The 18491-nt window shown below is 40.5% G+C and overlaps 1 protein-coding gene across 7 annotated transcripts in view; it reads left to right on the forward strand.

Annotated features, from left to right (window-relative positions):
- The first annotated feature begins 840 nt into the window (after positions 1 to 840).
- LOC109425782 (cysteine-rich motor neuron 1 protein) overlaps positions 841 to 18491 on the forward strand; it is a 34033-nt gene continuing 16382 nt past the window's right edge. The window contains exons 1-6 of one of the 7 annotated variants that reach the window (XM_029864595.2): positions 841 to 1356; positions 2609 to 3024; positions 12487 to 12614; positions 12823 to 12989; positions 13062 to 13146; positions 13245 to 13282. In XM_029864595.2, the coding sequence (XP_029720455.1) occupies positions 2810 to 3024; positions 12487 to 12614; positions 12823 to 12989; positions 13062 to 13146; positions 13245 to 13282 (633 nt within the window). In that variant the 5' untranslated portion in view covers positions 841 to 1356; positions 2609 to 2809. Of the gene's footprint in view, positions 1357 to 2608; positions 3025 to 12486; positions 12615 to 12822; positions 12990 to 13061; positions 13147 to 13244; positions 13283 to 13800; positions 15660 to 18491 lie in introns of those variants that run through there. The other 6 variants (XM_019701106.3, XM_062856778.1, XM_019701110.3 and 3 more) reach the window with 6 other exon arrangements.

Consider the following 18491-nt stretch of genomic DNA (forward strand, 5'->3'; position numbering starts at 1 on the left):
ATCACCTGAAACCCTTCGAAAAAATCCCTGAAAATTCCTTGAAGGCCCCCTGAATCCCTTGGAACAGTGTTGCAAAAAATCATGTCATTCATATGAACAGTAACCAACAAATCCTTCCTGCTTTAAGGGCGGACGGGACGGTCGGGTAAATATCCGCCATTGCTCTGTTGCTACTAAGATGGTAATCTCAGATTCTGCTTCATATTTTGCAACAAAAACCTATCATTGTGTATGCTCACTTGCACTGCACATGCTGATTGTTTTTCATCATCTTCAGTGCAATAGAACTCGAGATTACCATCTTCAAAATCGCGAGGCAAATTGTTAGAAAGAGAGGCAAGATAGGAAAAATAACACGGCGTCCCGTTTCACCTTAAGTAATGTTTAAAGCGATGTTTTTAAACTTTAGACTGTAACGAGACATCAGTAGCCGAAAGAGATCCGAATCCCGATCACTAGTTTTAAACTATGGTTTTCCAGATAAAAACGGACGGGAAACTAGAAAATCTAATGACGGTTGAAAGATTGAAAAATCTGTATATGGAGTAGAAGGATGAAAATAGGAGAACCCTGTTGAACACATGAAACAGTTGTTGAGAATATGCGTGAAAGATTTGCCTCTTCATTGAAAAATGTCACCAACCTCAAAATGACAATAAAACGCTTATTCCAAAGGTTTCCAAATATTTCCTCGTCATCTCCTATGTTTTTTTGGTAGCGCATGCGTTCCCTAGAACACAGAGCACGCGAGAAGATTCCACTTGTTTGGGAAAAGCGTATCTACTCATGTTTGGGAAAATGCAGGCCACCGCTCTCCTGTTTATGCTTCATTGTTGTTTCCTTTGAGCAGCAGCAGTCAGTGGTAAAACTTTGAACTCTCGGTGGCATCGCATTTTCGACCGATTGATTCATTTTAACTCAGGCCGCTGTCGCAGAAGAATGCAAAACTGAATTAATTGTTCGAGGAAGTTAGCTACAAGTTGATTATATAAACCGCGTCGTACGGAAAAGCCGTGTTAATTGTTTATCCAGTATGTGACAAGCTGGAATAAAGAGTGCCGTGGGGTGGAATAAACAGGAATTGATGTGATTTTCATTGGAAACCATTAGAATCTTAAATGGATTTAGGATGTGCATGTGACGTTTGACGACTGTGGAATAAGTGGAAAATAATTGCTGTTGTTTCTGGATTATTGATTATTCTCAAAAAGTGCAAAACAGTCGCAATAAGAATTACTTAAATATGATAACATACTTTTGTGGTTGATGAAGCACAAACGACCATAAATCATAGAAAAGGTGTTTCTAGATAACATTATGGATTACATTGCTGTAAAAACTCAAGACGCACTCTTGGTAAGATTTATGTAATATATAAACAACGTTTATTACGATAACTTACTTTGAAGTACATAGGTATATACAACATCAAACCATAAAACTTGATTGTTTTCAATCATCTGATAACAAATGAATAAATAATTTAACAAATTTCAAGTAATTTGCTGAAGCTTAACTTTGGCAACAGTTGTGAATATCAAATAATAACTAGGTCATTTCAGATTTATCATACATTCAAAGCTCAACATTGTATCATTGATTGATATGCAGCATTTTTTTTTTTTTGATTCATAACCGGATGCTACTGCAGGCAAGGTTGTTGGATTCAGTGTGCATAGTCAAAAGATTTTCGTTCTTCTATCTCAAAGAATGTCACTTCCGGGATACGTTTATGCACAGTTTCGTTTGTAGTTTCCGATCCGCATCTCTTTCAGTTCAGTCTGCCTCCGCCGCCGCCTCTATGGTTGGGTGTACATGATACTTTTATTTGTTGTCCTTTCAACTGGTGCTCTGGCATTTGCCATATGCAAGCAAAAATGGCTCGAGTATGCGATTATATGATGGCAGTTATGATGTGTCATCAAAATAATTGCGAGCACTGGACCAATCTTAATCCGCTTTGTTTTTTGAACAATGAAAATACTTTTGCTTAATATAAAAAACGATTACTGTTCCAATATGTATATTTTTGTCCATACATGTAGTGAATGTAATAGTATTCAAAACTTTTCTATTTGTAATAGGATCGACTGTTCAAGTTAATTTAATAAGAATCAACTAGCAAAACATCAGCAAAGCTGTTAGGTCAAACAATTTATATATTTTGTTGTCATCCAAATGTTTATAACGTTTTTAGAAAGATACATCTATCTCATTTTTATAAGTCGGTATATCGATTGACATCACTACGACATTAGAACGGAAATTTTTCAGTTGTGTCTTGATGAATAATCACATAAGTAAACATCGATATTGTAATGACGTTGGTTTTGATGTAATATTAGATCTTAAAATGTATCTTGATGCTTATGCGTACATAATTTTACATCGATAAGACATTAGATATTAATGTTACGTTTAAGTCTGGTGTATTATCATGTTTTCAAATATCAGGCTGAAGTCAGAATACAATAAAACTGTAGCATAAAACGGCTGTTTTATTCATGTAGAAATTCCAAAAATGTCAAATTATAAGCATGTCAATGTTTTGACCCTTAAAGTGGCGCACAAGAAATTCACGTATCTACTTTCATTTTATTTCTTGCAGGTTGTCCAACCAAATAATGTGCTTTTGGATTCCTAAGCATCCAAATGGTTTGAATATGGAAACTGGCTACACGTCTCGATCGAGAATAAACTAACAAAGTGAACATCAAGAGCAAACATGACAGTGCCGTGAAAAGTCATAGTACCGGAAGTTTTCGGTTTCTTTGGTTGAATGGAATTGTGCTAGTAGAAATTTAGTAGAATGGATTTCATTGCAATGAAACTACGTAGTGCGATCAGAAGCGTATTTTCCAACATATCACAGTTTGATACTATAGTGAAGTTTATGATATATTTTCTGCTGGTTCTCGATGTGAGAGCTTTTGCGCTTAAGTGTGTGTGTAATCCAAATGAGTGTGACATTATTAGATCGGAAGACTGCCCCGGTAAAGGATACATAGTATGGGACCCATGCAGGTAAGTGTTTGCTGATAATTCATACAATTTTTACACCTCCACGTTATGCTATTCTCAGGACTGGATTCAGAGGGGAGCCAGGGTGGCCACAACCCCGGGCCCACACATTTTAGGTGCCCCATAAAATCTCACTACACAAAACTAAATGAGGGGGTTAGAAGCAAAGGGGTGTAGTAAGTGGAAAACCCCACTTTTGAGTAATGAGATGAATTAGTTTCACGAATATTTAATCCCATACAAAATGCATGAAGTTTCATGGAGACACCGATTTATTGTACTTTTTCAAATCATCGAAAAAACTAACTTAAAAAGTTCCTTAAACCTTGAAATCTGAATAATTTTTTGGAATGTTTGTCTTAAAATCAACAAAATGGTCCCTTATACCCAGGATTGACAGAAACTCCCTCGCTAGGAAATGAGCAAGCGATTTCGGCGATTTTCTGAGGAGAAAAATCAAACTAAGAAATCACAACGCAAATCCTCAACAGCACCGAGCGCGAGCTTGTCGCACAGCGAGGAGGTCGTCCAACCCTCATAATTGTTTGTTGTGGTTTCACGTCCACTGACACTCAAAAAGCTCTCGCGAGTTCCACTCCCATACGAAGAAAGACTCTCGAGGCAATCTTTGCCTGAAATCTGCAGGACCTCAAAACAAAAAAGAATCGAAAGTCGTTACTGAAAATTCTTGAACATGTTTCAAAGCGTTATCTGCAGAATTCTTAGAGAAATTTAATGAATTTCCATTGGAATTTAGAAAAGCTTTTGGAATTTCAAGGTTTGGTGGTACATACTAAACCTAGGATCTATTTAAATCGAATTCCAGAAAATGTCAAAACATTTTAGAAGAGCATTTTAGGTAGGTTATGTTGAAGAGATTTGCTCCAAATTGTTTTAGAATAATATGCTTGAGATTTCATTCCTTAACTAAGGATGTAGTGAATATTGCGAACTTCTGGCAAATTCCTTGAGGAGATCAAGAAAACTGTGTAAAAAGTCTAGCAGTTCGTGAAAAATTTTAAATAGTTTTGCAAACATTTTCTGTAAAAATTGGCTAGAATTTTGTCTGAGATTTCCACCAATAATTTTCTAGGAATTTCACAGAAGTTATATCAGGACCTCATCATGCATTTCTGCTAAAATTTCTGTAACTATTTCCATTACAATTTTCACTTAAAACAATAGTATTTTCAATTCTTCATGAAGTTTCGCTGAAGTTTTGTTAAAAATTGTTTTGTGAAGTCACTAGAAATCCCTCTCCTGGCAATTGGTATACTTAAGATCCACAAACATGTCGACCAGCAAATCCCTCGAAGTTGCACCAAGTATTCCACCAGAGCTTTTACAAAAAAAAAACAGCTACAATTTCGTTCAAGAAATTTCTCGGTTATATCTACTATTGATTCTCCGCGAAATTCCTTTTTAACGAGAAAAGTTAGAAGATAAGTTGCCTCAGAAAACAGCTTCAAACTTTTCAATGATCACACTTAAATCTTTGGATCATTATGCCACGAGGACACATATGAACAAAAGAGTTAGAAAGATGGCCCCCAAAACACTATGACCCCCCCCCATTTATAAATCCGGCCCTGGCTATTCTTGACAGCATTAGTACTAAATGAGCTCACTGAACATTAAAAATAACAATAAAAAAAAATCAATTAATATCTTTTAAATCAAATTTGCTGCTACAATTTAGATGAAGATTCCTCGCGTCCACTTTCTAAATAATGCGTTTACCCTCTCGATTTTGCGAGCACAAATCTACAGATCCGTTAAACGTACACACTTAAAAAATAATCTTGAGCTCGGCAGAAAAAAATGCTCCTGAATCGGCAAACCGCGATTTTGCTGATATTTCGGCAACCAAAGTCATTTTTCCGAGATTGACCAAAAGTAGTTGCCGAAATATCAGTAACTTATATTTACAAATTGGCTTCTTTAGGGGTGTTGAGATAATTCCATATTCTGAATCTGCATGTCAAACTGAGCCGAAATCCAAATTTTCATGATTTTTGGAGCCCGGGAACCTATTTAAAAATAAACTTGAAGTTTGTATGGGAGCGATTTGTCGAATCACCCCTTGTCGTATTTTGTACTGGGCGGAGCTGTCAAGCAGTTGCCCAGCTGTCAAAAGGTGATTTCAAAAAATCTCTTTGAAACTGATTTTAGGTATCAAAATAAAGTTCTAAAAATCTGAAAAAAATCATAGTGGCTCAGAAAAAGGTGCTCTTTCTAATAGAATCGAAAAATCAATACATTTTTCAAAATTTAAAAACCCAATTGGAATTTGACATTTGTTTTTGCTGAACTAGTCGGCAAACAAAAAAAATACTGATCTCAGCAAAAAAGTTCACTGAATCTTCGGCATGGTGTATCTCCTTTGTCGAGTTTCGGCAATTTACTTGTCAATTTTTCTGTATTTTTTTTTCATACTTGTCACTGCCGTCGCCACAGTTTCTTAGAGTGGAAAAGAAATATAGCCGGAGATTGCGCTGGAAAACGGTAAAATATCGGAAAGAGCTGATCAGAGTTCGTAGAATAAACGTATTTATCGGATTCCTCTACAAGTAAGTTGAAAATGCTATGTGAGTATTGAAATCTATTGCTTTTTACAGAACGCAAGATGCTGCTAGTCCGGGGAGAGATTATTCAGAGTGACCATTTGACCGCCGAAGTCGTTGTTTGGAGTTTGGACTGTTATGAAAAGTTAATGGCTTTTACCGACAATAAAACAAAAAAACTGGTTCTTCAAAGTGTTCAAAGTGCTACATTTGATGAATAAAACAATAAAATTTGCAGTGGTTTTGTCCTGATTCGAATTTTGATTTTGTGCTTTTTTTTTCATTTTGCTTTTGTGCATACAATAAAAACAAACCCAAATGGCAAAGTTCAGTAGATGTTTTTGCCGAGATTCTCAGCAAATTTTAGGACAAACATCAAATTTGCGATTGCCGAGATCCCGGCAAATTAAGTTTTTGGCGAGCTGGTTGCCGAGCACTCAGCGGTGCCATTCTCGGCAATTGTTTTGCCGAGATTCGGCAAAAAAATCTTAGTGTGTAACAGTCTACTAGATAATCAGATTTGTGCTCTTGAAAATTAGAATGAATTGCAAGGCGACTATTATGGCGGCCATCTTTGTACTCTATCAAACGTGTCCTTGAGGATAAATAACATTTTTAACCCCTCCTATCCAATATCCTTTGTTTCGTTTCGGTCAGGCTAAGGCCGGGGTGGCCTCTGCTGTACATAGTAGCCGCCTCCATTCCACTCGGTCCATGGCTGGATGGCTGTTTGTCTCCAGTTCCGCACTCTGCGTAGGGTCCGCAGATCGTCCTCCACTTGGTCGACCCACCTAGCTCGCTGCGCTCCACGTCTTCTTGTACCGGTCGGATGACTCTCGAGAACCATTTTAGTCGGGTTGCTATCCGACATCCTGATGACGTGACCCGCCCACCGTAGCCTCCCGATTTTCGCGGTATGGACGATGGTTGGTTCTCCCAGCAGCTGATGCAGCTCGTGATTCATTCGCCTTCTCCAAGTCCCGTCTTCCATCTGCACTCCGCCGTAGATGGTACGCAACACCTTCCGTTCGAAAACTCCAAGGGCGCGTTGGTCCTCTGCACGTAGGGTCCATGTTTCGTGCCCATAGAGGACGACCGGTCTAATCAACGTTTTGTAGATGGTTAACTTCGTGTTACGGCGAACTTTATTCGATCGTAGAGTTCTGCGGAGCCCAAAGTAGGCACGATTTCCTGCCACAATGCGCCTCTGAATTTCTCTGCTGGTGTCGTTGTCGTCGGTCACCAATGAGCCCAAGTACACGAATTCTTCAACCGCCTCGATTTCATCACCGTCGATATGAATTCGGGGTGGCGGGCGCGGTGATTCCTCCCTGGAGCCCTTTGCCATCATGTACTTTGTCTTCGACACATTAATGACTAATCCGATTCGCCTGGCTTCCCTCTTTAGTCGGATGTACGTTTCCGCCATCGTCTCAAATTTACGAGCAATAATATCAATATCATCGGCGAAACCAAGCAGCTGAACGGACTTCGTGAAAATCGTCCCACTCGTGTTTATCCCCGCTCTTCTTATTACACCCTCCAAAGCAATGTTGAACAGCAAGCACGAAAGACCATCACCTTGCCGTAACCCTCTGCGAGATTCGAAGGCACTCGAGAGTGTCCCTGATACTCGAACTACGCACATCACTCGATCCATCGTCGCCTTGATCAACCGTATCAGTTTATCCGGGAATCCGTATTCGTGCATAATCTGCCATAGCTGTTCTCGATCGATTGTATCATACGCCGATTTGAAATCGATGAACAAGTGATGTGTGGGCACGTTGTATTCGCGGCATTTCTGCAACACCTGGCGGATGGCGAACATCTGGTCCGTTGTAGCGCGTTCACCCATGAATCCAGCCTGATATTGCCCCACGAACTCTCTTGCAATCGGTGATAGACGGCGGCATAAAATTTGGGAGAGTATCTTGTAGGCAGCGCTCAGTAGTGTGATCGCGCGGTAGTTTCCGCAATCCAACTTGTCGCCCTTTTTGTAGATGGGTCACACGATACCTTCCATCCATTCCTCCGGTAATACTTCCTCCTCCCAAATCTTGGTAATGACCCAGTGTAGTGCTCTCACCAGTGCTTCTCCACCGTATTTTAGAAGCTCGCTTGGTAGTTGATCTGCTCCAGCGGCTTTGTTGTTTTTCAACCGGCCAATCTCCTCCTCAATCTCTTGAAGGTCAGGGGCCGGAAGTCTTTCGTCCTGTGCACATACTCCTAGATCTGTTACCACGCCACCTTCGGTACTTGCAACGTCGCCATTGAGGTGCTCATCGTAATGCTGCCGCCACCTCTCGACCACCTCACGCTCGCTCGTGAGAATATTCCCGTGATTATCTCGGCACATGTCGGCTTGTGGCACAAAGCCTCTGCGCGAGCGGTTCAGCTTCTCGTAGAACTTTCGTGTGTCCTTAGCGCGGTACAGCTCTTCCATCGCTTCGCGATCTCGTTCTTCCTGCTGGCGCTTATTCATCCGGAAGACTGAGTTCTGCCTGTTCCGCGCCTGTTTGTAACGCGCCTCATTCGCTCTCGTACGGTGTTGCAGCATTCTCGCCCATGCTGCATTCTTCTCGTTTTTCAACTGCTCACATTCGCCGTCGTACCAGTCGTTTCTGTGATTCGGAGTCGCGAAGCCTAGTGCTGTAGCCGAGGTACTACCTATGGCGGATCGGATGTCCCTCCAGCCATCTTCAAGTGTAGCTGCGCCAAGCTGCTCTTCCGTTGGTAGGGCCACTGCTAACTGCTGCGCGTAGTCTTGAGCCACTTCTACGTTACGAAGTTGCTCGATGTTGAGCCGCGGCGTTCGACTTCGACGCGTGGTGATAACTGTCGAAAGTTTTGAGCGCATGCATACAGCGACTAAGTAGTGATCCGAATCTATATTCGCACTGCGGTATGTGCGGACGTTGGTTATATCCGAGAAGAATTTACCGTCGATTAGAACGTGGTCGATTTGGTTTTCTGTTTGGTGGTCGGGTGATTTCCAGGTGGCTTTGTGGATATCTTTGCGGGGAAAGAAGGTGCTTCGGACTACCATACCACGGGAGGCTGCAAAGTTTACGCATCGCTGGCCGTTATCATTCGATACGGCGTGCAGGCTGTTTCGCCCGATTGCCGGTCTGTACATTTCCTCCTTTCCTACCTGCGCGTTCATGTCGCCGACAACGATTTTCACGTCACGCGGCGAGCAACCATCGTACGTTTGCTCTAACTGCGCGTCTAACTCTTTCTCGTCATCGGGTCTCCCTTCGTGTGGGCAGTGGACGTTGGTGATGCTGTAGTTGAAGAAACGGCCCTTAACTCTCAACATGCACATCCTTGCGTTGATCGGCTGCCACCCGATCACACGTTGTCGCATCTTGCCCAACACTATAAATCCTGTTCCCAGTTCATTGGTGGTGCCACAGCTTTGGTAGAAGGTAGCCGCTCGATGCCCGCTTTTCCACACTTTCTGTCCAGTCCAACAAAGTTCCTGCAACGCCACGATGTCGAAGTTGCGGGGATGTAGTTCGTCGTAGATTATCCTGTCACATCCTGCGAAACCTAGTGACTTGCAATTCCATGTTCCAAGTTTCCAATCGTAGTCCTTATTTCGTCGCGTGGGTCTTTGCCGATTGTATCGAGTCGTATTTTCTCCTATGTTATTCGCAATGGGGATTTTTACGGGTGGCTTATTGGGCCTACGCCAACACTCCTGTCTCGCCGGAGGGCCATCGTGCCAGTTCTGTTTAACGTCCCAACCAACACTGGGACGACCACGCTGATGGGGCTACCACCTTGGATCTAGCTGGGCGTGGTGCAGCGTTTCTTATTCAGCCGCTGGATGCCAGACGCTGTTTGAGCCGCACCTCCTTGGTGAACAGACGCTCGTACCTCCTCAATCTAGCTGAAGTCAGAAGGACAACAGTGCCCAGGCTGCGCTACCAGCTAAGCACACAACTCTTAGCTGGCGGTCTTTGTCATCGTTTGACCCGTGGAAGCATGAGGTAGGAACTTGTGAGGACCAGAGCTATATTGCACGCTCTCCTTATCGACTCACCGTTTTGCAGCCCAATCCAATATCCTACTAGGGTTAATAAATAACAAAATGAAGCATAATAATCTGTTCGCAACAGTAGTTTTATTTTTCAAAAATTGAAGCAGAGTAGAATAATTAGGAATCTTAAACAAACAATAAACAAAGCATAACATAATGTAATAAATGTTTGAAGTGGGCTTCCCACAGACTGAATGTTTACTGAAGCATTTGGTCAAAGACAAACAGACGTAACACTGGCGAAATTTCCATCGACCACGATCATTTTTAATTCATAGTTGTGGCTTTCACAACCAGAGGCGCGCGCATCGTTATTCTTTGCGTTTGACGTTTCATACTAGCGCCCTGCTGACGATATTGCACAACGCAGTGTGCAAAGGTGAATAACAAAATGATAACAAGTTCTGTTACCTGGTTATCATTCGTTTGATAATTGAGTTTGTTATCATGTAGGTTGAATTAAGAGCCAACATAACAAAAATGGTAACTCAAATTTACTTCTCGAATACAAACATGATAAGTAGAAGTTATCATTGAGTTCAAGTTGATTACTAATTGTGTTATACAATAATTTGTTTTACATTGCATTTAGTTCTTCTTCTTCTTCTTTATGGCTCTACGTCCCCGCTGGGACTTGGCCTGCCTCGCTTCAACTTAGTGTTCTTTGAGCACTTCCACAGTTATCAATTGAAGGGCTTTCTTTGTCTGCCATTGCATGAATTTGTATACTGTGAGGCAAGTACAATGATACTCTATGCTCAGGGAGTCGAGAAAATTTTCCCGACCGGAACGGGAATCGAACCCGCCGTCTCCGGATTGGCGATCCATAGACTTAACCACTAGGCTAACTGAAGACCCCTATGGGGCATCCATTTAGTACGTCACGCAAAAAATGGGAACTTTCAACCCCCCCTCCCCCCTTCGTACGGGTTTTTCTTATACTCAATACATTGCTTGTCACACTTTTCAGAACCCCCCTCCCCCCTTTAAGCGTGACGTACTTTATGGATGCCCCCTATTGCATTTAGTTATCAACATGAAAAAATACAGCTGATGATAACAGATTTTATTATCAATTAGTTATCATTCATAGCTATTTTATCGACGAAAATAGCAAAAATCTACTTTACCGACATCGTCAGCAATTGAAAAAAATATCTTATAAGTCACAACCCATGTTTTCAACTATTGCGCCCAGCGGGTCTCGAACCCTGATCGAGTGATTGCCGGTCGCAGCCTATAGCCCCTACACCAACGGGACTCAGTGAGAGCGAGAATAATTGAAAGCTACGCTTTCGTACGACTATGGAATGTGGAAAGCGTAATCTATTTTTAGCTTTGAGGTTCCCCAGACTCTCAGTTTTGTGAAAGCTTTGAAATATGTGTTTGGAAACTGTTAACATACTTTGTGGCCGGGGCCCGTAGCGTAGTGGCTACACGTTCACTTCATAAGTGGATGGTCATGGGTTCGATCCCAGCCCCGGCACTTGCAATTTTTCGTCAGTTGCTCTTCCCCCCGAGAGAAGCCTGACCCTCTTCTGAGCGTATGCTCTAACGGACCCGGAAACTTGGATATCGGCTAACGGAAACTCATAATGGTCCCCCAATCGGACTGGAAATGGAACAAGAGCCACACAGCAACAACGTGCTCATCATTCTACCATGGACAGGGTAGAAAAGTGACAGCAGCGCAAAGGCTACCAGTTCGAATTAGAATTAGTGAAATTACAATAGAATACATTTAGGCGCTGTACAAAGTGTAAGTGCTGCCGCCAATTGGAATCGCTCGCGCAGTGCCCTAGTGGGCAAAACAGCTGAAAATGAGGTTAAGTGGTTGAATGTAATCCTTTCCTGTCACTCCTGTCAAGTGTCAGCATACAACCAAAAGTTCCATCGGGGGGCCTTTCAGAGCTCGTCTTTGATGGAACACACTCAGCGAGGTGACGAAACTGAGGCCATGAAGGTATCCTTTTTAGGGTTAAGGCTGCTTACAGCCCGGCTGGTGTCACGAGGACCTTAATATGGGTGCGTATTACGTGTTACCCAGACTTTACCGTGCCAATTCAATTATGATATCATACTGTTATAACGATCTGAACAAATTTCATCTACTAAGTCGCCCACAATTGATTTAAATACCCTATGTGCTAAAAATGGCATCTTCTAGAAGACTGGCACTTATGGAAATTCATCGTATTTAAATTGTCTATCTAATTTGAGATATTTTTGCTTGTTTGTAAGATTTACTAAATGAACGGATCTCATCTTAACCTTCCTTTTGCATCACGTTGGAAGCAGCTCGCTCAGGCAGTGTATGGCTTGGTTCAAGAATTACCCTAAAGCCAAAGGAGGGTTAAGCAAAGTGCTCCTATTTTCGTCCTATCGAAAGCAAATCTAATAATCGCTATTTGTTTCGTTTTCTTTCTTTTTTTGTTAGAACTGTTAGTTTGTTTGTTGTTTGTTAGAAAAAAAACGGAATCAATCGGTTCTGTTTTTTGAATAGGCATAGGCTGAAGAAGCGTACCCATAGCCTTTTCATTTTGTTTTCAATCTTTTGTTGCTGAACAGTTTGGTACACAATGGAGACGCATGGTTGTTGGTGTATCAAGCTCATCTCCCCATGCTGAAGGCGGGCCGTTTTGGCATTTTTGATCACATTCCCTTGGCAAGGGAATCATAGAATGAACGTTTTTAGATTTACGTACACTTTCTGTCTATTCACATAGTTGAAAGCTATTAATCTACGCTATGGAAAGCAACTATATTTGTGACATGAACCGCGAATGTTTTTTTTTGCTTCTCGTAGATTTGGGATGTAATCAATTATTTTTATGTTCATATTCACATTTACAGGTGCTGCAAGGTTTGTGCTCGCACATTCGGCGAAGCATGTGGCGGTCCTGGAGGCTTTTCCGGTACGTGTGAGCCTCCGTTGAGCTGCGTGTCCAAAATACCTGTCGGAGGATCTGGAATATGTTTAGGTAATTAAAAGCTTCGTTTTCATTTATATCCGTTTATAAAAAAAAGTTCTTTTCCAAATTAGTTTCAATTTTTGAATTGTTCCATATAATTTTAAATATTGTATAAGAATGGAATTTGTAAATTAGCAAATTACTGTAAACTACACCCAACCAAAGAACACCAGAATTTCATTAACTTTTGGTTTCAAAAACATACCACACGTTTCAGATATTCCAACGCACAACGAGACCGATGTGGACCATTTCAAAAACTGTACCGAGACAATCGTTGTGGAACCGGGCTGCGAAATTGTGAACCGAAAATGCAAATGCTGGAACCGGATGCAACTTTGCAAGTCCAGATCCATCGTCAAGTGGGATTTTAGGAATATGCAGGTAGGATTCGTTTGAGTACATGTTTGAGTTCTTGATTTCTAGACAGCACTAAAATGATTCTCTCTCGTGTAGGAATGTCAACTGAACGTAGCTAACTTAGTTAAATCAGAGCTAGAGTTCGATGAGGACTATACCGTTACTCCAAGGGGTAGTTATGGTATGTTGAAACTGATGAATCACGAGTCAACTTAATGTTGTTTCAATCGTTATTCAATACCCTCAATATAAATTTGTTTGTTCTTGTTTAACCAACAGAAGCCACTATAGTGCGAGGGCATAAGGAATCCCCAAAGGTATGTTCTATATTTTTTTTATTGCTATTTAAGTTTTCTTATGTTACATGTTTTATTTTAATTTAATTCTTTTGTTTTACCATACTTGTACTGTCTCACATCGTTTTACGGTAGTGTTAATTGATAGTCACTTCGAAGATCTAGAACTGCATTATCTCGTTCGTATAGAATCAACAAAATACAGTCGAAATAATGCCTTGTAGTTTCGCTGCATATATCGTAGTAGTAGCTTACCAATACCAATTTATGTGGTTTTTATCACTACACGCAAAGCCACATTTTCATATGAACGAAGAATTGTAAACATTGGTTGTTTTTGCAAGCAAAGCGATGACCTAAGCACGTGAAATATGTTGGTGTTAGTCCAATGTTACGATATGAACGACGATCACTATGAAGATATAATTTTACCACCATACAACTGCTGCTGAACGTGTACGCATGGCGCATGACGCTTGAAAGTGTGCACCTTGAAGTGCGCACCGTTTCTGTATTATGGATTACCATATGTGTATAGCGCAGACCACAGTTGGCGTCAGGCTGGTTGACTTAGCGGACCTATTTAGTTTCATACTATCGCTCTAATAAGACGGATAGGGCTCTGAAGAACAGATTGGTTAAAATCAACCTTGTGAAGTAGTACGAACAGTTTCGGTTTATTGTGCCATAATATCGTTTGTGTTTCTTTAATTTACGCTTCAATACACATCGAACATAAATCAGTAGTGAAAGATTCGTTCGTTTACGGATGCTATAGGAGTTGATAACCGCGGACGTACGCGAAAGTGGTATTGCATATCTGCTTAAACCATCGCATCGCTGTATGTGCCTGTTTGTTTTTGAGTTTCTCTCTGTTCATAAACAAAAAATTGACCCAAGCGACGTAATATCGCATTCCCGAGCCATTACTGATATCTAATTGAAATGAGGCTGAGCAAATCATTCGGTTCAATGACGTCTCTATGACGCTTCCTGATCCGATGGTCAACAGATGCTGAAACACAAATTCCTCGAATCGAATGCCAAGAGAATGAATAATCGTAGTTCGTGTACTACCTTAGAATCGAAAATAATCATCGGCTAAGCGTGTCAAAACCTTATGCTTGTTTTTCCCTTGCCATGGTTGCGGCGGTTAGGTCAACTTTTAAAATATGAACAGATTTGTGCAATCGCTCTTTGGCAACGAGAAACACAGAACGTGAACCTTGATGTGGACATTTTTTTTTCAATCAAACCTATTTGTTATTGTGTACTCAGAAGCTCCATATCTCAAAAACGAGCAACCAAGCTGATGTGACTGATGTGTATCGAGCGTATATTTCGACGATGTCTTCGAGGCTGGTGGTGTTTATTCGTAATCTGGAAACGTCATGAGTGATACTTATAGATATATATTACATCCGCTTCAACGTGAACAATAGAATAATGACTACAGTGGAAATGTGGAAATGGAGATTTATGGCATATAAATTAGGTTTTCTTCATTTCAGTTCAGTTATTTTTGCTGAGCAATTTACAAACGGTAGCAAAACATGAAAAGTAAATCACAAGCCAAGCATTCACGTAGTGCATCGTAAGCTCGTATATGTATATCGTTTGTCGACGTAAACAGCTCGCCAAGCACAACGTCCCTATCCATATGATACAATTGTTTAACTCATCATGTCTCAGAGTAGAGCAGCAACTACTTGAGCGTTCCATTCGTAGGGTATGCCATGGCTTCGTCACCCAACACCTTCAATAGTGTGAAGTAATCATTTTCAATTTCGCGGAAAGATGGTAATCGTGAACTGTATTGCGACACTCGAATGTTTATTGCTGCTCTTGATGCACCAGATATAAATATTTCAATGGTTGCAGAATTTTTGCCTGTTTCAGGTTTAAATAGGCGAGGTACAATTCGTAAATATTCTTCAAGTTTATTAATGTGGCAGAGCTGAATCTTGATAGCACTTTTCAATCGAACAAAAATAATATCAATTGTAACTACAGAGATGTGTATCTGAATGTATTTATTCATCATCGTTGCACCAGATTTACCAACCTCGAAGACATATTGCGCGAAGTTTTGAAATTGTTTCAACTAATTTTCCGTGACAATCGATTTAGTGAAGCAGTATTCAAACTATAAAAACCATTCTCGAATTGAAAGGTGAAAATAAAATGAACAAAACTCTCGATCTCGATCGTTATTTTCATGGTGAATGTTGTGAATGATAAGCAGTGACTGGATTTAGGACTGTTGAAGGAGTTGTCGTCAAATGTGATCGTGGTCTTCGATATAAAGTTACTTCCGTTGTGCTGCACAGTGTCGAAGAAATGAAACTGATCGCGTTCGTCTGCCTGCTGACGGTGTCACTGGCTGGAGCTTCAACAGGTAATTGAGTTCTACATAAGCAGTGGCCGACGCGCGGAATCAATTATGACCAATTCATGGATCGAAAATAATAAAACCTTCAGTTGTACTGAAGGAGTTTCTCAATTGCTGAAAAGCATAGGTCACCGTTACATATAAATGAACGTCAATTTGGCTGTGTCAATCTAAAGTTTGTGGTTCACTGCGTTCTTAAATTTGCTATACAAAAGCACATTTAGTTGCTTCTTTAAGGATGCACATAGGTGTTAATTGCTGTTTTCTAGCGCGTTTGTCCCAAACGAACGATATTTAAAATCCTTCTCCGAAACGAGTTAACACTGTTTCCTGTTGGGAATCTTCTGCATGATTCATCACTTGAGTCGTCAAATGATGACTAAAGCATGATCTGTGTGGTGCATTTGTATTCTGTGTCACTCCAACTTACATTCGCTTCGATTTTAGTTCGATAGAAAACAATCATTGTTACGCCAATTTCCAAAATACACTCAAACGTCACATCACGATCATAGTTTCAATTTCGTTTATACCATGAAGCATTGTACAAAATTCATAACGACACTTAGACCCAATAGTCGTAATGTTGATTGAAGTGAGTCAACATTCGTTTTGCGATGGTAGAACCAAGCTTATGTGTTGATAAATTTTAAAATTCCAGCTCTGAAATGGCAAAATGAAAATCCTAAAATAATTTCAAACTTAATTTGTAAAAATAAAAACAAAAGAAATTCAATGAAATTGATAAAATGATGATGTACTGATGATGATATATAATCATATCTCAAAAACTAAAAAAACATACATCTCTGATTTTTTGATATGTTACGCCAAATTTCCTGAATTTTTTGATAAAAATATAAAACCAGGGTACCTCTTTGGTCCCGAGACCATGAAAACGTGAAAAAACTAATATATTTGCATATTTTATAGTACTCTTTACATTTTAGCCCCTTTAACGTATTTTTCCTGAAAACTACAATGCAATAGCTTTCAAACAAAAAAAGAAGTTTAAAATTTTAGTTTTGAAAAACCTTGATTTTTTGGACCACCCTATATGAAAATTGGTCACCCTAATGACGAAATAAAAAAATACGGGTCTAAATATTGCCGAAGAACTACAAGCCCACCAAGTTTCACGACAATCGGAGATGCACTATATCGTTTTTCTATGGAATGGCTGTATATGTTTAAAGTAAATCACAGTGACTTCTGTGCAACCAAAACCTGTGCTACAGTGACTCTTTTGTGGCATATGTGTTGCTAGGAAGAATGCCTGGAGGACTTATTGTCTCGCTTATTGTAAGAATTCCTAAAGGAATCCCTGAGTAACTTCTGAAGAAACTGCTGGAATACCTGGATGAAGAATACCTGGATAATTTCCTGGTTCCTGTATGCATCCTTTTTATATTATCCTTAAATACTATTCGCTGGAGGAATTGCTCTAGAAATTTTTGAAGTACTTCAAAAAAATCATCGGATATTCCTGGAGAAGTTCTTGCGTACATCACTGGAAAACATGATTGAAAGATTTATGATGGAATTCCTGAATGAATTTTTGATGAATAGCAGGAGGAAATTCAGAACAAATTCTAGGCGTAATTCCTGGAGGAACTCTTGGATGAGACTTAGCAGGAATCACTGAAGAAATTCCTGGATGAATTCTTAGAGCAATTCCTGGAAGACTTCCTGAATAAATCTCTGAAGAAACACCCACCTGGAACTCCTGAAGAATTCATTGGAAGATTTTTAGAGCAATTCCTGGAGGAATTCCGGGAGCAATACCTTGAAAAATTTCTGAAGAATGCCTACAGAAAATTCTGAAATTTCTGAAGGAGTCTTTTGAGGAATTCTTGGAGAAATCCCTGAAGGAATTTACGGAGGAATCTCTGAAGCAATTCCTGGAAAAATCTCAAGAGAGAGCCCTGGGGGAATGCCAGGAGGAACTTCTGCACAAATTCTTAGCGTATTTCCTGGAGCAATCTCTGAATATTTTTTTAAGGAATTCCTGGAGATATTTCTGAAAAAAATCCCTTGGGAAATTCCAGGAGTATTTCCAGAAAAACTTCGAATGATTTCCTTTACGAATCTCTGGGAAACTTCCTGGAGAAACTACTGGAGGTATCCCTGAAGCAATTCCTGAAGGTATTCTTGGAGAATTTTCTGGAAGAATCTCTAAAGAAATCCCTAGAGGATTTCCTGGAGAAATTCCTGGAGGAATTGCTGGAGAAATTCCTGGAGGAATTGCTGGAGAAATTCCTGGAGGAATTGCTGGAGAAATTCCTGGAGGAATTGCTGGAGAAATTCCTGGAGGAATTGCTGACATAATTCCTCAAGGATGTCCAGGAACAATTCCTAGAGAAATTCCTGATGAAATTCCTGGAGGAATTCCTGGTGGAATTCCTCGAGGTGTTCTTGGATAGAATCCTGTAGGAATGCCTGGAAGAATCCCTAGAAGTATTTCTGTGGGAATTGCAGATGGAATCCCTGAAGCAATCCTTGGAGGAATCTCTAGAGGAATTTCTGGAGGAATTGCTGGAGAAATCCTCGAATGAATTCCTGAAGGAATCCCTGGGGTAATCGTTGAAGAAATTTGTGGAGAAATTCCTGAAGCAAATCCTGGAGAACCTCTGGAGGAATTTCTGGAAGAATGCCTGGAAAAATATCTGTCGAACCTGAAGGAATTCCTGAAGAAATTCCTGGAGTAATTCCTGGAGAATTTCCTGGAGGTGTTCCTGGAGAATTTCCTGGACAAAACACAGGTGGAAAGCCTGGAGGAATCCCTGAATTACTGGATGAATTTCTTCTCTAGAGAATTCCTGAAAAAAAAATGCTTGA

The sequence above is a fragment of the Aedes albopictus genome, chromosome 3 (assembly GCF_035046485.1).
Source record: "Aedes albopictus strain Foshan chromosome 3, AalbF5, whole genome shotgun sequence".
In the NCBI taxonomy this organism is placed as follows: Eukaryota; Metazoa; Arthropoda; class Insecta; order Diptera; family Culicidae; genus Aedes; species Aedes albopictus.